The sequence below is a fragment of the Balaenoptera physalus genome, assembly GCF_965194825.1.
Source record: "Balaenoptera physalus genome assembly, chromosome: 17".
Taxonomy (NCBI): domain Eukaryota; kingdom Metazoa; phylum Chordata; class Mammalia; order Artiodactyla; family Balaenopteridae; genus Balaenoptera; species Balaenoptera physalus.
The window spans coordinates 76,557,126-76,580,158 of record NC_138895.1 but is presented as its reverse complement, the minus strand read 5'-3'; the positions used below and the strand labels follow the sequence as shown (position 1 = coordinate 76,580,158).

General features: G+C 43.6%; 1 protein-coding gene across 1 annotated transcript in view; it reads left to right on the top strand.

Moving 5' to 3' along the window:
* The first annotated feature begins 4,412 nt into the window (after positions 1–4,412).
* Positions 4,413–23,033, top strand: part of HHLA1 (HHLA1 neighbor of OC90) — a 36,386-nt gene continuing 17,765 nt past the window's right edge. The window contains exons 1-9 of the mRNA XM_082433885.1: positions 4,413–7,679; positions 8,774–8,833; positions 11,777–11,836; positions 12,702–12,782; positions 13,646–13,729; positions 14,100–14,183; positions 19,562–19,645; positions 21,294–21,350; positions 21,455–21,547. Coding sequence (XP_082290011.1) covers positions 7,496–7,679; positions 8,774–8,833; positions 11,777–11,836; positions 12,702–12,782; positions 13,646–13,729; positions 14,100–14,183; positions 19,562–19,645; positions 21,294–21,350; positions 21,455–21,547 — 787 coding nt within the window. The 5' untranslated portion in view covers positions 4,413–7,495. The remainder of the gene's footprint in view (positions 7,680–8,773; positions 8,834–11,776; positions 11,837–12,701; positions 12,783–13,645; positions 13,730–14,099; positions 14,184–19,561; positions 19,646–21,293; positions 21,351–21,454; positions 21,548–23,033) is intronic.

Here is a 23,033-nt window from a genome sequence, read left to right as displayed (position 1 = left end):
GAGAAGCTGTCTGCCTGCTGTGACCTGTGTACTGTGACCACAGGTGAGCTCCCAGCTGGGCAGAGGGAAAACAGCATGGAGAAAAATCAGCATGTGGTACATAAGCCCACTTGAAAACCCTACGTACACACAGGGAAGCAAAAACCCAGCCAGGTTGCCACAAATCACTCTGTAAGTCAAAGGACAAAGTTGGCCAACACTGGGCAAGCTGGTCGTGGTGCCCATGAACTTGTTCATTATTAAAACAGTGCCTGTAACCACTAGGAAGCAGTGTAGAAGGTCTGCTAGAAGATCAGGCCCACATTTGTCATTGTGAAGGCCTGTGGCTGACAGGTGAGAAGAGCATCCACTCAGCAAACATACGTCCCTCCCCCAATAAAACATACCCACCTCCGGTCTCAGATGACTGCCTGCCAGACAGAAAAAGAGCCTAAAAATTATATCCCTGAGAAAATCCCTTTCCATCTGCACAAATGGAGCAAAAGCCCATTCATAACCTCGCGTCCCAGATCCTCCTGGGAGCCAGTTATTGTTCTTAACAATGTCGGCTTCCAACAATGAGCTCGGGCATCCAGTTGACCTGAGACCCTGTGGCTTCCCCACAGTGAAGACGTGTAAGGTGTCTCCCCTGAGAAAAGTCCAATTGTCCTTGTATCCTGCCTCCACATCAAATATGAAAACATTCCCAGCAATTTATCTTCTGGTTAAATTGGGCAGGTCAGCCCCAGGCCAGTGCAGGGCAGGTGGAGTTAGCAGAGAGAAGCAGAAATGAAATTAGAGAAGTAACAGAGGTCAGGTCATGAACAGCCTCCTGGGTCATGATAAGGACATTTGCTTTTACTGAGTCAGACAGGAAGTCATGCAGGGCTTTGAGTAGAGAGGTGAGAGGATCTGATGGGTGCTACCAAGGGCTTCTCTAGCTGCTGGATTGAGAATACACTGAAGGAGGCAAAGGCAGAGGCAAGGCGATTAATCAGGAACACTAGTGCATTAGCAATAATCCAGGTGAGAGCCAAGAGTGGCTTGGACCAGGGTGATGGAGGTGGTGAGGAATCTTAATATTTAGAATCTAGATACCTTTTAAGAGTAGAAATGACAGCTATAGGTATACATATATCCGCTCCCTCTTGGATCTCCCCCCCCCTGCTGCCCCTTCCCACCCATATAAGTCACCACAGAGCACCGAGCTGAGCTCCCTGAGCTATACAGCAGGTTCCCGCTAGCTATCTGTTTTACACATGGTACTGATTCACTTCATTGTACAGCAGAAACTAACACGACACTGTAAAGCAACTATATCCCAATAAAAATAATTTAATAAAAGAACCCAGCCACAGGCAATTAAAACAAGAATAAGAGTAGAAATGACAGGATTTTCTGATAGATTGAATGTGAGATGTGGAAGAAGGAGAAGAATCCAGGAAGATTATGCAGTATTTTATTTGAGTACCTGGAAGAATGAAGGTATCATTAATTGAGATGGGAGTAGATTAGGGAAGGGGCAGGTTTTTGCAAAAGGACGTGAATTTGGCTTTTTAAATGTTAAATCTGAGATGCATATGAGGCATCTAGTGGAAATGTTCTCTAGGTAGTTGAGTGTGGAGTTAAGATTATTAAGGGCTGAAGGTACCTATCTATCTGTCTGTCTGTCTATCTATCTATGTATGGATTTGACAAGTTATAGATAACCTTTAGAACCATGAGACAAGACGCGATCTGCAAGTGAACAAGTATAGAGAAAAAAGAGGAGACACCTGAGGACTATACCCAGCAACCTCAAGAGGTCAAGGAGACGAGGAGGAACCAGAAAAAGAGGCTGAGCAGAAGCAGTTGGTGAAATAGAAGGCAATCAGAAGAGTATGGCGTTGGGGATGCCAAGTGCAGACCTCATCGCATGGAGCGAGTGACCCACTGCAGGCACGGAGTGCTACTGAGAGGTCGAGCAAGCGGAGCAGTTAGCCACATGGGAGTCATGGAGACCTTGACAGAGGCGGTTTGGGTGGGGTGCTGCTGTGATGCCTGATTGACGTGGCCTTGAGAGAGAGGAGAGGAGAGGAATTGGGGGCATTGAGTAGGGAAACATAGTGACCATGTTAAGCATACAGTTCCTTGGTATTGAATAAATTCATAACAGTGTGCAACTATCCCTAACTTCCATCTCCATAACTCTTTCCTTCTTGTAAAATTGAAACTCTGCACCACCCATTCAAGAGTAACTCCCCATTCTCCCGTCCCCCCCCATCCCTGGCAACTACCATTCGACTTTCTGTCTCTATGATTTTGACTATTAGGTACCTCGTACAAGTGGAAGCCTGCAGCATTTGTCTTTTTGTACCTGCATTTTTAAGTACAAGGAAAATGAGCCTCAGAGAGGTCAAGCAGTTTGCCCAAGGCCACACAGCTAGCCAGTCACTGAAGCAGAACCAGGGCTGTGGCTTTTGTTCCTGCTGCTTCATCCAGAAATGTTACTGTTAGCACAATAGGTATATTTCACGAGAGTCAACCAAAAGTTCAGAAATGCAATCTTTCTAGGCAGACAATGGGTAACAATTCTCAAACGTCTACCTTGAACCAGGTGCTGTAAGCCCTTTCCTTATGACCATTCTATCCTTCTGACAGCCTTCTGCGGTGGCTACTCTTGCGATCTTCATTTCGTAGATGAGAAAAGTAACGTTGAGGTAACTGATCTCCCTAAAGTGAAATGTACAGGCCAGGAGGGCAGGGGTCCTGACCGGCCTATTTGGAGCTGAGTCCCCAGAACCTGCAAAGGTCTGGCACACAAATGGCTCTCCTCTACCATTCCCGGAGCCAGTGTTGGGCCCCTGCCTCCTCTTCCGACAATATCCTCACTGTCCGCACCTCCTGCGTGGGTCCCAGCCGGCCTGAACCATTGTAGGTGCTGGGGATGCAGGATGCTTGAGGTTCAAGGGTACCTGCCCTGAAGCTACACACATACACACAACCTACTGAGGGAGACAGACAAGCAAAGAGATCATCCCAATACAGCACAATAAGACAAATACAAAAATGTTACCCTTAATGGGATGGGAGGGTATCAGAGAAGGCTTCCTGGTGACGGGGAGGTCTGAGGTGAGAATAAAAAGGATGAGTTAAAGTTTGGGGTGTGGGTAGCTGAAGGGAGCATACCACAGCCAAAGAGATCTTCACATGTGGATAATGAAATTCAAATTTATATCGTTTTTACACATCATGAAATACTCTTCTTCTTTTGCTTTTTTACACCTGTTTAAAAATGTAGAACCATTTTCGGCTTTATAAGAACAGGCAATGGGGCCAGGCTTGCCCACCCTGCTAAAATTCACGAGCAACCCCTAGCCGGTTCTTCAGAAGACTTCCACTGGCTCACAGGACAGGTGATGCTTGGCTCACAGACCTTTACAGCAGGAAGGGGAAATCATCACCTTGTGATCCTGTTCTGCTCCTTCAATGCACGCAATTACTGTCAGAAGAGGTTTCCCATCCCACGCTGAACCACTGCTTTGTCATTCTCTTCACGGATGCTATTCAGTTCATAGCAAAGGCACTTTTCTCTGTTTCGCTGATCCTGTTTCACCGCTGTGGCTTCTTGGTAGGATTATTATTCCATTTTTTTTTTTTTCCAGAAGACTTAAAGCAAAGTTATCAAGCCTTTCCCCACCTCCACCCTCTGTATCTTTCACTAAGAACTCATATAAACCCCACAGCTCTGACTTAGCTGTTAATCTTTCAGGCTGCTTAAATTCTTTGAAGTCATTTATCCTGCTCGGGAGACAGGTAAGTCACATACCGTAGAGATTTGCAAACCCTTCGGTTCCCTCTACTCCCCAAAGCATGAAGCCAGATAAGAAATGCATCTGCTCTAATTCCCAAGCTCTGGGCTCCTGGTTGCCGAATGATAGGAGAGGAGTTTCTATCACCCAGTCCCTACGCTGCACTTAAGCTAAGACTCACCCCTTCATCACAGTCTGTTTCTTTCCATTTTTCCCCTTAAGCTATCGATTAGCATCTTAATGCAGCCCTCAGCCGGGGTGGGGGGGCGGGGAATGGCTTGTCCTCACATCTGTGATAAAGGAAACATGATCTTTAATCCAAAGAATTGGAATGAGAAGAAAAGAACGCCCTGAAAAATGGCTGGCAGCAAGGCAACAGCTCAGAAACTATACTTTCTCAGAGGCCAATCCATCACGGATTTTGGCGGCAAACAGACTGGGATTCCACTCCTGGCTCTTCAGCTGCGTTCCCCGGGGCCGGTTGCTTGTCTGGGCCTTGCTTTCCTCCAACTGTAAGATAAGGATGACAACCCCTAAGCAGGGTTACTTCCAGGACCAGTGGACAGCACACGCAAAATTCCTGGCACCTCAGGTAGTCAAGAAATGATAGAGTCTTTGCTTCTTTTTCTGAATGAACTTTTTTTAAAATTAATTAATTAATTTATTTTTGGCTGTGTTGGATCTTCGTTTCTGTGCGAGGGCTTTCTCCAGTTGCGGCAAGCGGGGGCCACTCTTCATTGCGGTGCGCGGGCCTCTCACTGTCGCGGCCTCTCTTGTTGCGGAGCACAGGCTCCAGACGCGCAGGCTCAGTAGTTGTGGCTCACGGGCCTAGTTGCTCCGCGGCATGTGGGATCTTCCCAGACCAGGGCTCGAACCCGTGTGCCCTGCATTGGCAGGCAGACTCTCAACCACTGTGCCACCAGGGAAGCCCCTGAATGAACTATTTTTGAAAAGCCAGAACCTCCCCTTTCAGTGTCTCCCGGGCAGCAGAGCCGACTGCCGGGGTGTGAAGGCCGGGGCTGCTCCTCTTCAGCTGAAGGAACTTGGGCCAGTTGTCTGACAGCCTTAGGCCTCTGGGCCCTCCTAACAGAGAGGGAGCTGGTCCTCACTAGGAAGGTTGCTGAGTGCAAGCATTACTGGGCCCTCTCCAGATTCTTGGATGCAATACCATAGACATGAATGTCACTTCCACAAGACCCTTAGGTAAGCAAAGCTCTCTCTTTTATTAAAAGAGAGAGCTTGTGCACAAGGGAGAAGGTGGAAGAAAGTGCCAGCTCCCTGAGAAGGGGCGAGTTGCTTTTATAACAGTAGGGAGGGTTTGTCTCATGATCACTGGTTACTTTCCAGAAATCATCAGACTTCTTTGATCAGCACCAGGTAGCTGCATGATGGCTGTCGGGAATAGGGAGTGCTCTGGTGAGGGAAAAGGAGTGCATGAGAATTTTCTGCAAGAAGACACCGGACCAGATAAGGTTAAAATTGATAGTTGAGCTTCTTGTCTTGTGGCCACTAGGTATACTCCTTAGTGTAACAGAGATAAAGTTAATCTTGTACTCCTGTGAGCCTGGTTTTTGTCTCTGGGACTCAGGACCCCAGAGCCTTTGCTCTTTAGCTTCCAAGGCCCGTTTGGCCCAAGGTCGTTCCCCGGTCCTTTTTCAAAATGGCTGTACTCTTGTCTTCCTGCCTCGTGACTAGCTTTTATGCCAGTGTCACTGGCTGTTTATTCAAAAATAGCCATGGGAAACAACAAGGTCCTACTGTATAGCACAGGGAACTATATTCAAACTCCTGTGATAAACTATAATGGAAAAGAATATGTATATGTATAACTGAATCACTTTGCCATACAGCAGAAATTAACACAATATTGTAAATCAACTATACTTAAAAAAAAAAAGAATTAAAAAATGGCCATGGGAAATGCAGTGAAATAATGATGACTCCGTTTCAGGGTAAATTTTTGGACGTCTGATCCAGTCTTTGTAAAATATAACTTTGAAGATTGTAATTCCATCCATATGGGGAATATTGTTGCTCTTTCTTACTATTAGAGTACCACCATCTTTTTCAGTACCAACACTTTTATTTATTTGTTAAGAATTTACATAGCCTTTGCTCACATACCATTCGCTGTATTTTATAAACATAACAGCCTTGGGTGAGGAAACTAAGGCAGAGAGAGGTTTAATAACTTGCACAGCAGGAGTGACCAAACCAAGAAGCAAAGCCAGGCAGCTGGGCTCCAGGGTCTGTGCTTGTAACACCAATGCCATGAGCTCAACAAAGATTTTTTGAGTGAATGCAGGTTAAGTATCTTGACCCAGACAACGTTGTCAAGATGCAAATCAAGTCTGTAGGACCTTAACCCCTGCTCCTCCCTCTGCCCTAGAGTGTCCCACGGTGGCCCAGGCTCTTAAGGGGGACTTTGCCTGCCCATGATGACTGGTGTATGTACCAAGCACCTATACGTGCCAGGCACTGGGTTAAGTACTTTAGATTCATTATCTTAAATCCTCACAAAGACCTTATGAGCTAAGTTCTCTTATCCCCATTTTGCTGATGAGGAAAACCAAGCTTCAAAGAGTAGACAGATATATGAGAATAAGAGGACTCTAAGAAAGCCCCCCCCCCAGCTTTGTGAGGCCTATCTCTGTCCAGGGTGACGTCCAGAAGAAACACCACTTAAGTATCTACCAAGAATTAAAAAGCAATTTAAATGTTTACGTGGATCTTTCAAGAAAATTCCAAAGGTGGTTCTATCCCTAATGGGTAGCAAAACTTCTTAAAATATAATTTTCCATGAAGATGCTCAATTCCTGAGACAATTTTCACCCCAGTGCACTTGCTCTTGACATTTCTCCTCTTCCCCAAGTCACCTTCCAGATCCATTCCATTCTCTACCACTGGCAAATTTCTACTCTTTTCAAATCAAGTCTGCGCAGCCCGTATTAAATGGGTAATACATTAATACCTACACATCAAGATTGTGTAGTTATGATGTGACAGTGTGCGTCAGGCAGCAGTCTGTGTGGTGTCTGGCACACAGAAAGCACTCAATAAATTTTCACCATCCTTCCTATTAGTCTCAGCTTTGCGGCTTTTAACTGTCATAGTGATTCTGTGCAGCAAATGCCCAGGGGAAAGGCTGGCACACAGTGCCGCAGTGAAGGAAGGAGAGTGTGAACACTCAAACGTACATGTGTATTAATATTATTGTCTTATTTATAAGCAGCAGCGATGCTGTATTTGAAGGGTATTTTCCATCTAAACAGCGGGAAAACCCACGGAAGAGACACTGATTCTCCCTGCATGTGCATGCACCCCTCCCATATTCCCAGACTTCCTGCAGTCATTCAGGACCACATGAGTAATTCTGGTGGAGGCTGTAAATGAAGGTAAGCGTGTCACTTCCTGCCAGAGCATTTAAGAGTTGGTGCATAGTCCTCCAGGTCTCTCCCTTCTGCTGCCACTGTGAGTCAATGACTAAGGAGGCCACAGGGATGGGGAACTACCAGAAGGTAGAACCTCCATTATCCAGGGCCCCTGAGTGAACGTGAAGAGCAGTTCCCCACCAATGCGCAGCGAGTACAGACTATCAACAAGAAATCGACTTTTATGGTTGAATTAAGCCAGTGAGATTGTGGAGTTAATTTGTTACCTCGGCATAACCTAACCTATCCTAACTATACAATGGCTTTTATCAATTGTATTTCTAATAACTCCCCATGCAGTATTCTCAAGGATGTTCTGCATCAATGTGGTTAGTAATCCAGCTGGTTTCCTCCAAGTGCTTGCTTCCTTGCTTCCAGGTGGGCCGGAGTATCCAAGACATGCCAGGCTTCCTGCTACATGGTCCACTGGTAAGGCTGTGCATGGGCTTCGCATGTGTCCTGTCCCTTTACAACACAGGTGGGTCTGGTCGAAGTTCAAGTGTCTGTTCTGTATACTATGTTTGGGTATTCATTGTGCTTTAGAGAATTGTAGCAGCCAGCGTTTCAGCCCAGAATCCAAACGAGTTTGATAAAAATGGCAATAATAAATTCCCCATTTATTCTGTTGCAGTTGAGTCCCATTTATGCAACAGAATTATCTTCACCTCCACTGTTACCATCCTTATCCAAAGCATCACCTTCTTTTTGGTGGACCACCAGGAGAGCTTCCCAAAGCAGCTCCTTGCTTCTCCTCTTGTCTCTCAATGATCCATTCTCCACTCACCAGCCTGAGCCTTTTTTTCATACATTTCATTAAGCCACCCTCCCAGTCCTCCCTCATTTCTCCCTCCTCCTCCCCAAAAGTATTCAATGACTTTCTACTTTTCTTTGGATAGTCTCCTAAGTCCTTTACGTGCTCTACATGACCCAGCCCACCTCCCCATTGTCTACAATCCCTCATATCCTTCATTCCTTATGCTCCATCACATTGGCCTTCTTTCAGTTCATAAAATAATACTCATGCCCATCTCAGACCCTGGGCTCAGGCTGTTACCTGTACACAGAATACCCCTTCAGCCAGTTACGTCCTGCTCACACAATACTCGTCTTTCAGATCTCAGCTGAAAGTCACCTCCCAGGGACGGCTTTCAGATCCCTGAGATTAGTTCAGGCTCCCTGTTCCATACACTCAAAACGTTTTCAAAGTACCTAACATTGTTTGTAATAATATCCATGGGTCTTAATTTCCTTCATGTTTGCCTTCCCAACTAGACTATAAGCTCCATAAGGATGGAATCTGTATCTATCTGCTCATATTATACCAGCATCTAACACACACAATGCCTATTAAAGTCTAGAGGCTTAGTAACATGATCAACTATTAGTATTATTATAGTTAGTCAATAAATATTTAGTGACTAAATGATTGAATGAATGAGCAAACTACATGTGGGATTTTAAGCAAGTCCACATCATAATTTTCTCATCTTTAAAAGGATTATTTTGGATTAACTTTTCTCTGATGTTATGTCTGGGTTATAATTTCTCTGATGAAATCTTTTCTTCCTTTAGAGTCTGCCTTTAAAGGGGAAGCCAAGAAGGAAAATTTCATGACCTTCCTACTTACAGCATGTAAATGGGCAGGTGGTCCTTCTTAGTTTACTCTGTCTTGGGTAAATTCCTTGGCTTCTCTGAGCCTCACTTTCTCTGTCTGTAAGATGGAGATTGTACCTGTACCTCCAGCTCTAACAGTCATGGGAATAGTTCCCATGAGCTGCTCATTGCTTTATGGTTCGTGGTACACCCGGATTCTCATGACCTTATTAAATCCACAAAAACTGTGACCTTCTATTAGCAATAGAAGATTTCATAAAGGGAGATGTTGTTATTTGACATCATCACTTTTGTAATAATCCCACCTTTCTTTGACTTTTTTTCTGATGGGATGAATTTGGTTGTAAAGCAAGACAGTGAATGCATGACAAGGTAAAAGACACAGAGGAGTCAGGCGCTGGGTTTCTGTTCCTAACGTTTTGGCAAACCAACAGGATAATTTTTTTAATACTTTTGAATTTGGGGATGGGAGTGGTAGCAGGAATCACTCTTTATGCTAAATTTTTTATTTACTTTTAATTAGTTAGTGCATTCATATAGTTCAAAATGCAGAAGGTACAAAGGTGTAAAAGTTAAATGCTCCACCAGTCAGCCACTTCCCTTCTCCAGAAGACACCAGTTGTACCAATTTCTTCTCTATAAGCAGGGTAATTTTCAGTAAATATTTCCCCTGTTTGGGTCTTTAATTTTCTCTTTAAGTGGGAACAATTCCTGTTTCACAGGTAATCATAAACCATGAAAATCGATAAAATACTAAACATGACTAAGTATGAAGAGTGCTAATACCATCTACCTTAAAGGTACTACTATGGTGGTCATTTTATCCAAAAAGAGAACAATAGCTTTATGTTATCTGCCCAGCAATTTACTTGAAAAATGTCTATAGCATCCTATTCAGAAATCCCTGCTTCTGGGGTATTTAGTTCACACTTCAAATATTGTTACCAAAACCCACCCATGGGTTTGTAATTATAAAAAGAAGTGGTGGAAATAATTTTTCCTTAATGAAATGAGCAGTGTTAAGAAAGGTTCTAGGTTAGGAAGACTGCAGCCCAGGGCTCATCATTCGGATTTGACAGGTGTAAGAATCCCACAAACCCAGCAGCTTATAGCACCCCTGGAGCCTGGCAATCCAGAGCCCAGATGATTCCGGCCCCTCACCCTGACAGAGGGCTCTGCTTCCTGGGCAGGTAACAGGCGAGGTCGGCTGGTATCTCCTACACATCTCACTGCAGCTGCTTCAGAGTAGATTGTGGGTGTCAAGGGCCCCTCAGGGTGCCTGAGAGGGGAGAGCCGGACGGACTCTCCCAAGCCAGAGGGCGGGGGTTGTTTGACAGCTTCAGGCTTGCTTGGTAATTAACATCTGTCTCAGACTTCCTTTAATTGTAACGAGAACATGACCGCCACCTCCAGTAGCCGTGTTGTGTAGTAAAGAAGGGCATCCACAGACTCGCCCTACCTCTAACCCCGAAGCTGTGATATTGAACCAAAAAGCCCGATCGTCTGTGAAAGGCCAAACTGGCTGACAACGGTTGACTGAACCTAAGTTCCAACAGGGTACATAAAAAACAGAGGGAACAACCTAAATGTTCATCCACAGGCGAATGGATAAAGAAAATGTAGTATATACATACAGTGGAATATTATGCAGCCTTAAAAAAAGAAGGGAATCCTGCCATTTGCCACAATGTGGATAAACCTTCTGCTAAGTGAGATAAACGGTCACAGAAGGACAAATACCACATGATGCTGCTTCTATGAGGAATCTAAAATCGTCAGACTCATAGAAGCAGAGAGAAGAAAGGTGGTTGCCAGGGTCTGGGAGGAGGTGGACACAGGGAGACTGGCCAGATGTGGGATACATCATGTAACATTCGGGGTCTCAGTTTCTCATCCTTCAAAGGTAGAATTGGATAAGATGAGTTATAAGGATATTATAAATTGCTGAGGCTCTGCTTCCACGGTACTATTTTATTCATGAAAACTTTTATTTCAGTGTCTGGATATAAAGAAGTTAAGAAGGAAAAAGATGGGGCTTTCCTTGGTGCAACAGTAACTAGACCAGTCCTAAATCCTGACTTACTCTGTGACACTATAACACATTTTTCAGCCTCTCTGTGCCTTTGTTTTTCCATCTATAAAATGGACATAAATCACCTTCTCCATTGGAATGTGACATGAAAAAATAATCACTGCAACAAAAATAGTAATGGATGCAGTATGAGTAAATGGCATCTAATCCAAAAGAGCTGACTTTTCAGGTCTTGGCTTTCCGTCACTTCCGCAGTGAGGTCTCCTCCATCCCCCTAGACCAGGTTGGGTTCTCTGATAGAGGTGCTCCCAGCATCCTGCTGGTCCCTGTTTGACACCCTTCCCGTGGGATTACACGTGAATCTCCCTCCTCCCTCTGAGCCACAGACGGTAGGCTCTGCGGCCGTGGAGATTCAGTCCCTTCCTGTTGACCTCTTTATACCAAACACCTACCATACTGCTTAGCCCTAGGTGAGCATTTATCGAATGAATAAAGAATGAATGAACGCCTTTGGTATTTCAAAATTTCCTTTGACATTGTCTTCTTTGGCAGCATGAAATTTGCTGAGTGGGCAAGTGGCCTGATATTTTGGAAGTAGGTTCTGGCCCTTCATTACCAGGACTCAGTTGTGCAAATTTAGGCAAGTTTCTTCTCCTCTCTGAGCCTTGGTTTCCCAATCCAGTAAAGAGATGGGGTGGATTAGACCCCCTGCATGGGAATCACCTTGTCTATTTATTAAAATATGCATTTCTAGACCACGTCCAGTTCAAGGAGACTAGAATCTCAGGGGGAGGGGTCACAGTGCCCCCAGTGATGCTGACCTTCACTAAACCAGAGGGCAGCTGCACTACAGACCTCAAGGCCCCTCCAGCAACGTGGGGCTGGGGTCGAAGGCTCTACTTCTCTCCTGAAGCTTTTTCTCTTCCCAGTGTCTGGCCTCCGAGGAGAAGAGAGTAGAGAAAAGGGGGTCGCTGTTCTGGATACCACAGGTGAGTACCGCCCACCCCACCCCCAGTGCTCCATGGGTGGCCTGGGCCGCTGAGATTACTTCTCCCACCTCTTTGGACCTCCATTCTCACCCCTGCAGCGGGGCAACTGCATCCCTCCAATCCTCAGATTGCTTTAGCCACAATTATCTGAACATTAAGTAAGAGATGAAAAAGACAGTGTTTGCAAAAATATGAAGAGCAGCGTCAAGCTCTTATGTCCCCTTTGTCAACTGTTGTTTCCAAGTCTTCAGGGAATAGCTGGGAGAAGCAGCATCTCTTCACTTGGTTGCACACTACCAGTACCTGGGCAGTTGCATAGATGGATGGATGGATGGATGGATGGGTTTAGGTAGTAATGTCTGTGACACATCCCAGACCTATTAAATCTGAATCTCTGAGGACGGAGCCCAAGCATCAGAATTGTGGAACTGGAAAAAAAATCTTTCCAGTGATGCCAAGGGCCAGCCAGGATCCGAGCTCCTCTGTTAGACAATGTCATTATTTATATTAGACAGCACGTTGAGAACTCCTGCAATTTCCTAGGGCTTATATCGTATATTATATATAAGCATCTCCCACCAATCTCTACTCTCTCCAAATGCAGAGATAAAATATTCCTTAAAATAAGCATTCCTTGTGTTTCACCCGAACTTCTTCTACCTACTCTTGCTTGTCACAGTATACGCCATTAGCTGTCACCTCCTGAGGACAGGAACTGCCTTTTATCTTCCAAATCCTTGTGCCTGGCACAGGGTGTGAGTTCATGTCCAAAGAGGAGGCACATCTGCCTGAATGTCGGAAATGAGGAACTTTTCCTTTTGCCAAGAAAGACCTGCTGATGACGTTACCTTTGAATCTCTTTCAGAGCTGCCTGCAATGTCGGTTGATCTGTCTGCACTTAACCTGACAGAGCTGGTGAACGGAATGCTGATCAGAGCTTTAAAAGGTAACCAATTTTTTTAAAAGCACAATCCAGGCCCATTTTTATCTTGTTCTTGCTTCGCCTCTGGACTCTCCATGACCTGGGCAAGACCCGTCACGTCTCTGTGTGTCTCAGCTCCTCTGTGTTCAGAGCAGAGGATGTGTGTCCTACCTAACTCGTGATGAGATTGAAAACATCCAGATGAAGTAGGAGGTTTGCCAGCATTTTGAGAGCAAGCTGCGCTCCAAACACAGCATCTGTGTAGGCATCTCTACTCATAACTATATTGTGAGACAATTGCAAGAGTTTAAGGACAGATTAGGAAATATAGCCAAGGGACATGTACTTTTGCCTGTTTTGTTTGTTTGTTTTCGGTTTGCTTTGATTTGATTTTTGTTTATTATTTTCAGTGTTTATTATATTTTTATTTGTTCATCGTATTATTATTTTTAATAAATTTATTTATTTTCTTTTATTTATTTTTGGCTGAGTTGTGTCTTTGTTGCTGCGCACGGGCTTTCTCTAGTTGCAGCGAGTGGGGGGCTACTCTTCGTTGTGGTGCGCGGGCTTCTTATTGCGGTGGCTTCTCCTGTTGCGGAGCACCGGCCCTACGCGTGCAGGCTTTATTAGTTGTGGCTCGCGGGGTCTAGAACACATCCTCAGTAGTTGTGGCGCACGGGCTTAGTTGCTCCGCGGCATGTGGGATCTTCCCCGACCAGGGCTCGAACCTGGTCCCCTGCAGTGGCAGGTGGATTCTTAACTACTGTGCCACCAGGGAAGCCCCAGTTCATCGTATTATTAATTTCCATGATCAGTTTGCTAATTTCTATTACTGTTATTATTGTTAGTGGGCATTTATTGTTTCTTTATCTCAATGTCTTTGACAGATAGCAAGAAATTTTTCTCCTTGCTGAGTGTTACTTCCTATAGCTCCTTTGCCTTCCACAAGTTTTCTGTGGCCATCTACAACAGTAAGTGCTGGCTCTCTTTCTTTTTTTTTTTTAAATTTATTTTATTGTAGTATAGTTGATTTACAATGTTGTGTTAATTTCTGCTGTACAGCAAAGCGACTCAGTTATGCATATATACATTCTTTTTCATATTCTTTTCCATTATGGTTTATCACAGAATATTGAATAGAGTTCCCTGTGCTATACAGTAGGGCCTTGTTGTTTATCCATTCTAAATATAATAGTTTGCATCTGCTAATCCCAAATTCGCAATCCATCCCTCTCCCAATCCCCCTCCTCCAGCTTTTCTTGGCGGCGAGAACGGTAAGCGATGGGTAGGCAGGCCAGGCTATGTGTCAGGGGTTGCTAGGTGCTTCGTTTCTCTTCACAGTTTCTAACCTGAAGACTGTGGACCCGGCCAAATTCCCCACACGGTACTGCTACTGCTTAAACAACCGGACCAACGATTTATCAGGTGGGTAGAACTCACTTGGAGGCTTGCAGGCTGCCCTGATTTTGCTTGTGCCCTTTTAAATAAGGTTGAATTATTTTTTTTTCTCCTTAGACTAAGATCAGAAAATGTAATGATATCTATTATGCTTAAATATGTGCACATCCATTGTCCTGGAAAGTTCCTTTCTTGGTTTTCTACCCTAGAGAAATAGTTACGTCTGCGCAAAGGGGCAAGAACAAAAGGTAGCATTGTTTGAGAGCAAAAGCTGAGAACAACCTAAATATCCATCATTAGGAAAATGGCTGAATAGTCTACTGTATAGTCAAATCTTGGAAGACAGCCATAGAGAGTACATAAATGAATGCGTGTGGCCAGGTTTGGTCTATGTATGGAAATATTTCCATGACGTTTTCCATTAGAAAAAGGGAGTTCAAAAATAAATAGAGTAAAATGGCATTGATGAAAAAATATATACATATTTGAACACCGGGTAGGTGATTACCTCTGAAAAGAAGATTGGAGTCTGCATGTGAAATAGAAGGGTGATGATTAAGGGGACCTGGTATTACCTGATTTTTTTTCAAAGACAGTATATTCATGTATTACTTTTATAATTAAAAATTAAAAGTACAACATGTTCCTTATATTTAGAGAATCCTGAAAAATAAAAGTGAAAATTACTCTCTCACCACTGATTCATCCATTCAGCAGTTCTTTGTTGAGCACATACTATTAGCCGGATGCTCTTCTAGGTGTGAGGGTATCACCCACACTGAAGTGGACACACCCCCTGCTCTCATGGACTTAGATTCTGTTGGAAGGGAGAGGGAGTACACGAATAAACTGAAAACACACAGTATGTTGCTAATGGCATGACTGTGAGAACAATAAAGCAGGGGACAGGGTGATGGTGGAGGTGGCTGCTATGTGCAGGGTGGTCAGGGAAGTCTTCTCTACTGAGGTGAGGGTTGAGGGGCTACCTGCAGGCAACCTAAGAGACAGCCTTGTGGTACCTGGAGACAGAGTGTTCCAGGCAAAGGCAGGGTGAGGACCAGAAAGGCCAGCAAGTGAGCCAGAGAGCCGTGAGAAATGAGCTCAGAATTGTGGGGGCAAGGCAGGAAGGGTGTTGCAGATCATGTAGAAGTTTATAGTCTGCCACAAAGATTTCCACTTTTACTATGAATAAGAAGGAAGCCATTGTGATTGTCCACACAGAGGAGTGACGTGATCTAACTTACATTTTAAAAGGATCCCTTTGGCTGCTTGTTAAAGAATAGTCTGTAAGGGAAGCAAAGACTCGAGGTGAAAAAGTCTCCTCCTTTTTTTTCCCCCTCGCTTAACCTAATATTAAATATATTTTCCTGGGGCTTCCCTGGTGGCGCAGTGGTTGAGAATCTGCCTGCCAATGCAGGGGACACGGGTTCGAGCCCTGGTCTGGGAAGATCCCACATGCCGCGGAGCAACTAGGCCCGTGAGCCACAATTACTGAGCCTGCGCGTCTGGAGCCTGTGCTCCGCAACAAGAGAGGCCGCGATAGTGAGAGGCCCGCGCACCGCGATGAAGAGTGGCCCCCGCTTGCCACAACTGGAGAAGGCCCTCGCACAGAAACGAAGACCCAACACAGCCATAAATAAATAAATTTAAAAAAAAAATAGCTTACAGTATTATTTAAAAAAAAAAAATTTTCCATGATATTACAAACTCTTTGCAAACATGTGTAATGGTTACATAACCTATGAATGTGAGCATTTTCTTAGCTAGTATGCTGTTGAACTTTTGGGTGGATTCTAGGTTTTTCTTAATATAAAAAAATCCTGTATTAGACATCTTCGTGTCTAAAATGTTTCCCTGTTTTAGATTTCTTTCTGAGGATAGATTCCCCAAGGTGGAATTTATGGACCAAATATTGTGCACCTTTTAAAGAGGATAATGATGATTGTTTAATAAATACTGGATGCCAGACTGCAATAAGTACCATCTTCTTATTTAACTCACCCTCTGAATCTCATCAACAAATTACATTTGGGAGGGAAAATGTTCTTCATAATCACATCTTTCTCACCATCTCATTAGCCTCGGCTAGAGGCCAAGTTTTGTCTGGTGTTGAGTCCCTGCCCTGATTGTGTGAAAGATAAAAATAAAATTTAAAAATTGGAGTCACATCTGCTGGGGAATTTTGTAATTCTGTTTGGTGAGCTGGAGTGTATTTTCACACACATGCAATGCTTATTTGAAAAGAATTGATCCATGGGTCGTTACCACTGATAAAATAGCATCTTGCTCCCCTGGTAAACCACAGAGATTTTCCCAAGGTTTAACATGTCCCAACGTGCCTAATGCTGATTCCCCTCAAATTGCTACCATGAGAGGCTGTACACTTCGGCCAACATCTTGCCATGGTTCAAAACCTTTGGGGAAGATGTGTTTGTGGATAATCTTCAGACATGGATTGTTTTCTGAATATTCTCAACTCTGATATATAGCCTTCCTCTGAGTGTGTTTTTCCTTAATGAAAATAGCTTAAATTTTCTTTTTTTTTTTTAAATTTTTAAAAATTTATTTATTTATTTATTTATTTATTATTTGTTTTGGGCTGTGTTGGGTCTTCGTTTCTGTGCGAGGGCTTTCTCCAGTTGCGGCGAGCGGGGGCCACTCTTCATCGCGGTGCGCAGGCCTCTCACTGTCGCGGCCTCTCTTGTTGCGGAGCACAGGCTCCAGACGCGCAGGCTCAGTAGTTGTGGCTCACGGGCCCAGTTGCTCCGCGGCATGTGGGATCTTCCCAGACCAGGGCTCGAACCCGTGTCCCCTGCATTGGCAGGCAGATTCTCAACCACTGCGCCACCAGGGAAGCCCTTAAATTTTCTTGATTTAAAAAATAATATATTGTGATGGTAAAATATATTGTGATGTTGATATATTGTGAATATATTGTGGAAACCTTTCACATTGCTTCTTTTCACCTTCTATTGTCTAGAACTGAGTCACATGGCCACACCCACCTGCAAAGCAGGCTTGAAAATGTAATTTTCAATTACGTTAAACTACCATGTGCCCAACTGAAATTTCATGTTTTCTTACTAAAGGAAAATGAGAGGATGGATATTGGGAGACAGCTGTCAGTATCTACCATGTTTTCTATGAAATTTGGTATTCCATTTTCAACTAATCAGCATGTCTTAAAACACATTCCATTCAATGATATAAATATGCTTCATCCTTCATATGAATTCATAGTATTCATTGAAAGAATGTACCATAATATAATTTATCTCCTCCTGATGGAAACGTTTTTTTTTTTACAATTATCAGCAATGCTGTGATGAGTACCTGTGTACAATCACTTGCAGCATTTGCCCAATTATCACTGTAGGATAAAGTCCTCAAAATAGAACTGTTATCTGACAGGAAGAGGATTTTGTGATGCTTCAAATTGCTAAAATTTCCTCTAGAAGTCTTGCATAAGTTTACACTCTTACCAGTAATGTTTGAAAGTGTGTGTTTTTCCACACCCTTGCCAACACTGAGTACCAAGAGACATTCTTAAATCATTACCAATTAAGACAGACAAAAAGGGGTTTTTCCCTATTTTCTATTTATATATGAAAGTAGTCAGAAATCATTCATCTGTGTGTTGCTAGTAAATTAGATAGTTCATATTTTCATCAAAACAAAGAATATCTTTGAGGCAGTGATAACTGATTTTCTTCCAAGCCTAGGACTCGATTGTGAAAGCACTTCTAAAAGGAGAGTTGACAAATGTATTGAGTATGAGATTTGTATGAGCAGTGGTAGAAATTTTGGGAAGAATAGGAGCTTTAGCACAAGGCAGATCTCAGCTCAAATTCAAGCCCTGCCACATGCTCTGGGACCTAGGGAAAGTTCCATCATTTCTCTGAAGCTTGGGCAGAATCTGGACTCCATGCTTGGTGTCTGGGCTGCAAAGCCATGCTCATAGCTTCTATGTAATATAAATAGTGGATTGCAGTTTCTTGGTCTATCTATGAATCTCTCTCTCTCTCACTAATCTCAGCTTCAGGTAGGCAGAGATGGTGTCTTAGTCCTCCAGTGCCTAAAAGATGTCTGGCGTACTCCAACACTCCATGAATGTTTATTAGATGAATGAATTAATAAACAAAGGAGACTTTTGAGAATTAGAAAGAAAATAGATGGCATAAGTAATGAAATACTACCCCTCTTCAGTTTCTACAATGTGACTATAAACAGATTGGTCTAAAGAGACATAAAGAAGGATGCCTACCTTCTGCATGGCCACGTGTCCACACCTGTACAGGTGGCCCACCACATCTTCCTCTAGGAGACTAACCACGCACCCGTGCAAGTGTGGTAAGATGGCATGTCACCATGGCTCCGGCTCACATAGGGTAGCGCCCACCTCCTGTTGGCCTTGCATGCTATACATTCCACTGGTTGTCACATCACGTTTTCATGCCTCTCTGGGTTCTATATTTTCAATGGTCTGGGTTCAATATTTTCAAGTCAGCTTGCCCCTGACCCCAGCTCATAACCCCGTTACTGAGTAAAAGATGCATTTAGACAAGGCATGACGGGAAACTCTCCGTGGGACCTCAGAAGCTTCTTTAGAAATTGACAGTTTGGGGCTCCTAGAATAAGTACTCCTTGTTTTAGAAGCCAAGAACTTGCTGGGTCCTGGAAAACCATAACTGAACAGCAGAAGAGGCAGCAGCTGTCTGGGTAGGAAGTGCGTAGGACCTTTCATTGGTCAGTGGCACCCACCATGGCAAGACCTGTTCAGAACGTGCTGAGAGACAAAGTCCTCAAAGATTTTATAGCTTGAAATGTTGTAAAATTATCTCAATCTCCTCCCATCAGACTTCTGAACATGGAGGGCAGGAGAAGAGCTTCCTTGTTCTATTTTGTGTAAAGTCCTTGTCTCCTTTGATAGTTCATAGTTTATAATCCACCACTAAATTTGATGTCATTTTGAGAATCTGAAGTTACGTAAATTTACATCCCACGTCTGCAGGGCTGCTTCCTATCCAATGAATTTGGTATTCTAAATCAATTAGATGAAATAATTGGGGGAGGGGGGAACAAATCAGAAAAACCATTATTCAACACTATGGTTTTGCACAGCTCTTTGGTGCTGGCAGAGAAGGATCTGGGGTGGGGGGAGGGAGGTGGAGGAGAAAGGAGATTATGATGGTGGATCCAAAAGTTTTCTGCCTGCCTGAAATTAAGACTTGAAAAATAACTAGTAGTATTTCTTTTTATGATCGTTAATAATCCCCAATACACGGAACTAAATCAAACTTGTAAAATCTACTCTGAAAAATCCAAATACAGTATACATTTCCCTTCAAGTCTCTGAAATTTAAACCAAGTCTCAGAAATTTAAACCTCCTCAATCTATCTTACAGATTTCACAGCCCTACTGGTGGACATCGTTGGAAATTCTACCAGCTACCTCGCAGAGATGTTTAAGTCAACCTCCATTCTCTCAGGTGTGCTCTTCTTGAAAATGCTTGGCAAATTTGAGACTTGGCATTCATCACGGAATAAAACCTAGTCAACTTCCCACCCCGATCCCTACCATAGGCCGGGCTGCCAGGAACTTTAATGTAAGTTTTATTTAGACAATCAGCGTGGTACAGTTTCAACCACCAGTACAGTATTTGAAGTTTCCATCTTCCTATCAAAGCTATTCCTGGGGTCCAAAAAGTTGGAGGAAGAATCCAAGGCTCAACACTGGGGGGAGTTAGGCAGACTCAAAAAAACAGCTTCTATTGGACAGCTATACTCCCATTGTAAAGATGAGAAAACTGAGATTCAGAGAGGTTGAATATTTTGCTCAAGGTTGGTTCAGAATTCAGATTTAGATCTCTATGGAGCCTATACTCATGTCTGACATACAATTGAGAAAGATACGTTTCAGTTATAAGGTGGCTTCATATAACCCCAGGCGATTCACATTCCCCTGGGGACCTACTTTGAAAAGCACAGATCCAGTCAATAGTCCAACTCTTGGTCTCATCAGAAAGGTGGTGTCCTATACTGTGGAGCAACTACTGTTTTAGGAGCAGTGGGGGAGGAAGAAAGAGAAATAATAGATATATTCAGGTGCCCGGGACTCTTCTAAGGCCTTCCCTCATTGGCTCCTCACCACAACCATATGGGGTAGCGACTATATTTATCTCCACTTTACAGGTGAGGAAACTGTGGCACTGAGAGGTTAAGGAACTAGCCCAAGATCATTCTGCAGAGATAGAATTCTAACCCAGGTGATCTGGCTCTGAAGTCCATGCTCTTGGTCACTATTAATACATATAGTAATAGGACCACATTAACAAGAGCCATTATTACTATTATGCCTATTTACTGAGCTCTTCTACCTGCCAAGCACCATACTTAGAGTTTCACGTACATCGTCTCATTGGATCATCATAGCCATCCTACCAGAGATTTCCAACCACACATCCACAGTCCTTCAGGCAGCATCTTCAGGGACAAGTATGCTTAGGAACTCAGAAGTTTTCGGATTTTTGATGGTGTAGTAGGGTGTCTACACTATACCTGACAGAACACCTCCAGCAGCATCCAGGACAGCCTGCTGTAAATCAAACACACTCATATTCATTTAGCAAAATGGTTGACCCTTTACACTAAGAAGGATAGATAAACTACAACAGTCTCGCATCTGTCAATTCAGGTTTTGCCACTGAATGAGTCGGTACCAAACTCACACAAAAACCTTCCATCTTACGGAGATTTGGGGATTTGGAAAGTGCAAATAAGGTACTGTGGGATTTGAATTTTCACGATTTTAAAGATAGGTGAACTGAGTCTTAGAGAGGTCAAGCAGTTCATTTATGCTCACTTAACTAATCAGTGCCAGAGCTAATGTAATCCTGGACGCTGACCCCAGAAGCTCTGCCCTTAGCCATTACATTATACTGCATCTTTCCTCCATCAAAAAAATTAAAACCAGAAACTCGGGGCTGACTGAAAATCAGGGCTCCTAAATAAGGAGTTAGCCTTATTTTCCTATAGCATCCAGAGCTAGAGATTTCCAACTTAATTTTCATTTCAGCCAAAGACTTAACAGCTTCAGACCCATTGCTAAGTCCTGTTGTATCCTGGTCTGTCTTACAGTGAGTCAAGCGAATGAATCTGACTGCATCTTCATCTGTGTGATGTCAGGAAAGTCAGGTGAACCACCAGCCATTCTTTGACAAGCTCTCTGAGCTGAGAATTAAACACAGCCCTCCAGCAGGTGAGCCCAAGATTTGACCTTGTTGCTGTGGTTCTTGCAGGAAGGAATCTTTCTGACTTCTGGGAGATGGCGGAAAAATCTCCTGTTATCAATTACACATTTACCAGCAGCATGTCTGGTGTTCTGGGTGAGTGTAACCCTCCCAAACTCCTACTATAGAGTCTCCAGACCAGGGTCCCAGCTAGCAAGCTGAAGGCTGAATGCTGCCCTCAGGTATTTTATTTAGCTGTACTGTGTTAAAATCAGAGGATTTTGTCATTAAAATTTTTTGAATTGCTAGATTTTTTTTTTGCAAAAGATCTGGCAGCCCTGGACCTTCCCCCTTCCCCATGGCAACTGGGATTGAGTTGCCATCCTCCCCATTAGGAGAGACACCTTTCTCCTCTTTTCCATAGTCCTCACTTCTCCCTGTTGCCTTGCACTTTTTTCTCATATAAACTACCTGGTTTTTGTAGGTATTTGAATTTGTGACCCTGTTGTAGACATTGCCACTCCATAATACTCAGACCGTACCCAACCATCCTCTACCCCTCCACACACGTCTACCCATCTTCCTGCCTTTTCTCTGGCATCAGGTGGCATTTTTTGGAACCGCCTTAAAGCCATCTTTCTCCCCTATACTTATGTGTCAATTCTAGCTGAATAAAGTTTCTGGAATCTGGCTGGTCTTCCAAGATCATCACCTGTTGCTATGATTATCTTAGTTCAAGTCCTTGTCATCTATCTTTACTATAATAGCCTCTGAACCAATCTCCTTTGACCTAGTCTCTTATTTCTCTGAAATACCCATCCATTGTCATAAGAGTGATAAAATAATTAGGCTATGTCTCTTCATTGCTCAGAACTCCTAAGTCAGCAGCAGGGGGTCTGAAGTCCTTAGCATCGAGTATACATTTGTCTGTCATCAAGCCCACCCTACCTACTCTCTTTTACATAAATCTTCTGCTAAAACTCCACTGAAATCCCTGCCCTTCTTGCAGACGGCATACATCTCCATGCCCCTGCAACCTTGCTTATGCTATTATACCAGCATGGAACTTCCCTACTTTTCCATATTTCAGAATCCAATTTGTCTGTCAATGGCCAGCTCAGCTGCTGCCTCCTCTTTCCAAAAAATCCCCCAGTCAAAATTAGTCTTCTGTCTTCTATGATTCTACAACACACACTTATAAGTCATTTGGACTGTTACTCCAGGTTGTATCACAGATGACTTTATCTGTGTGTCTCCTCACTGAATCATACTTGAAGGCAGAGACCGTCTCCTTCATCTCCATAGTCTGCTTTCCCCTCAGTGCCTCACACTGTACTTTGCACATAGTAGGTTCTTTATCCGTGTTTATTGGAGTGAAATGAAGTTTACAATCAACCTCCAATTCCACTCCAGAGGGCTGCCTTGGTTGGTATTTATTGTAGGGCATCTCTTAGTTATGCTGAGGAAGGAACTTCAACTGTATGGAATAAGGCTGCTTGATAAGGAGATGAAATGGGCATTTGGTGGGTTCCCCTCACCTACCCAATTCTGAGGACAGATCTGAAGGTTGAGTCAATCTCACTTCTTCAGAGAGTCCTTTCATGACTTTCTGACCCCCAGTCTCAATTATGTCTCCCCTTTTGTGCTC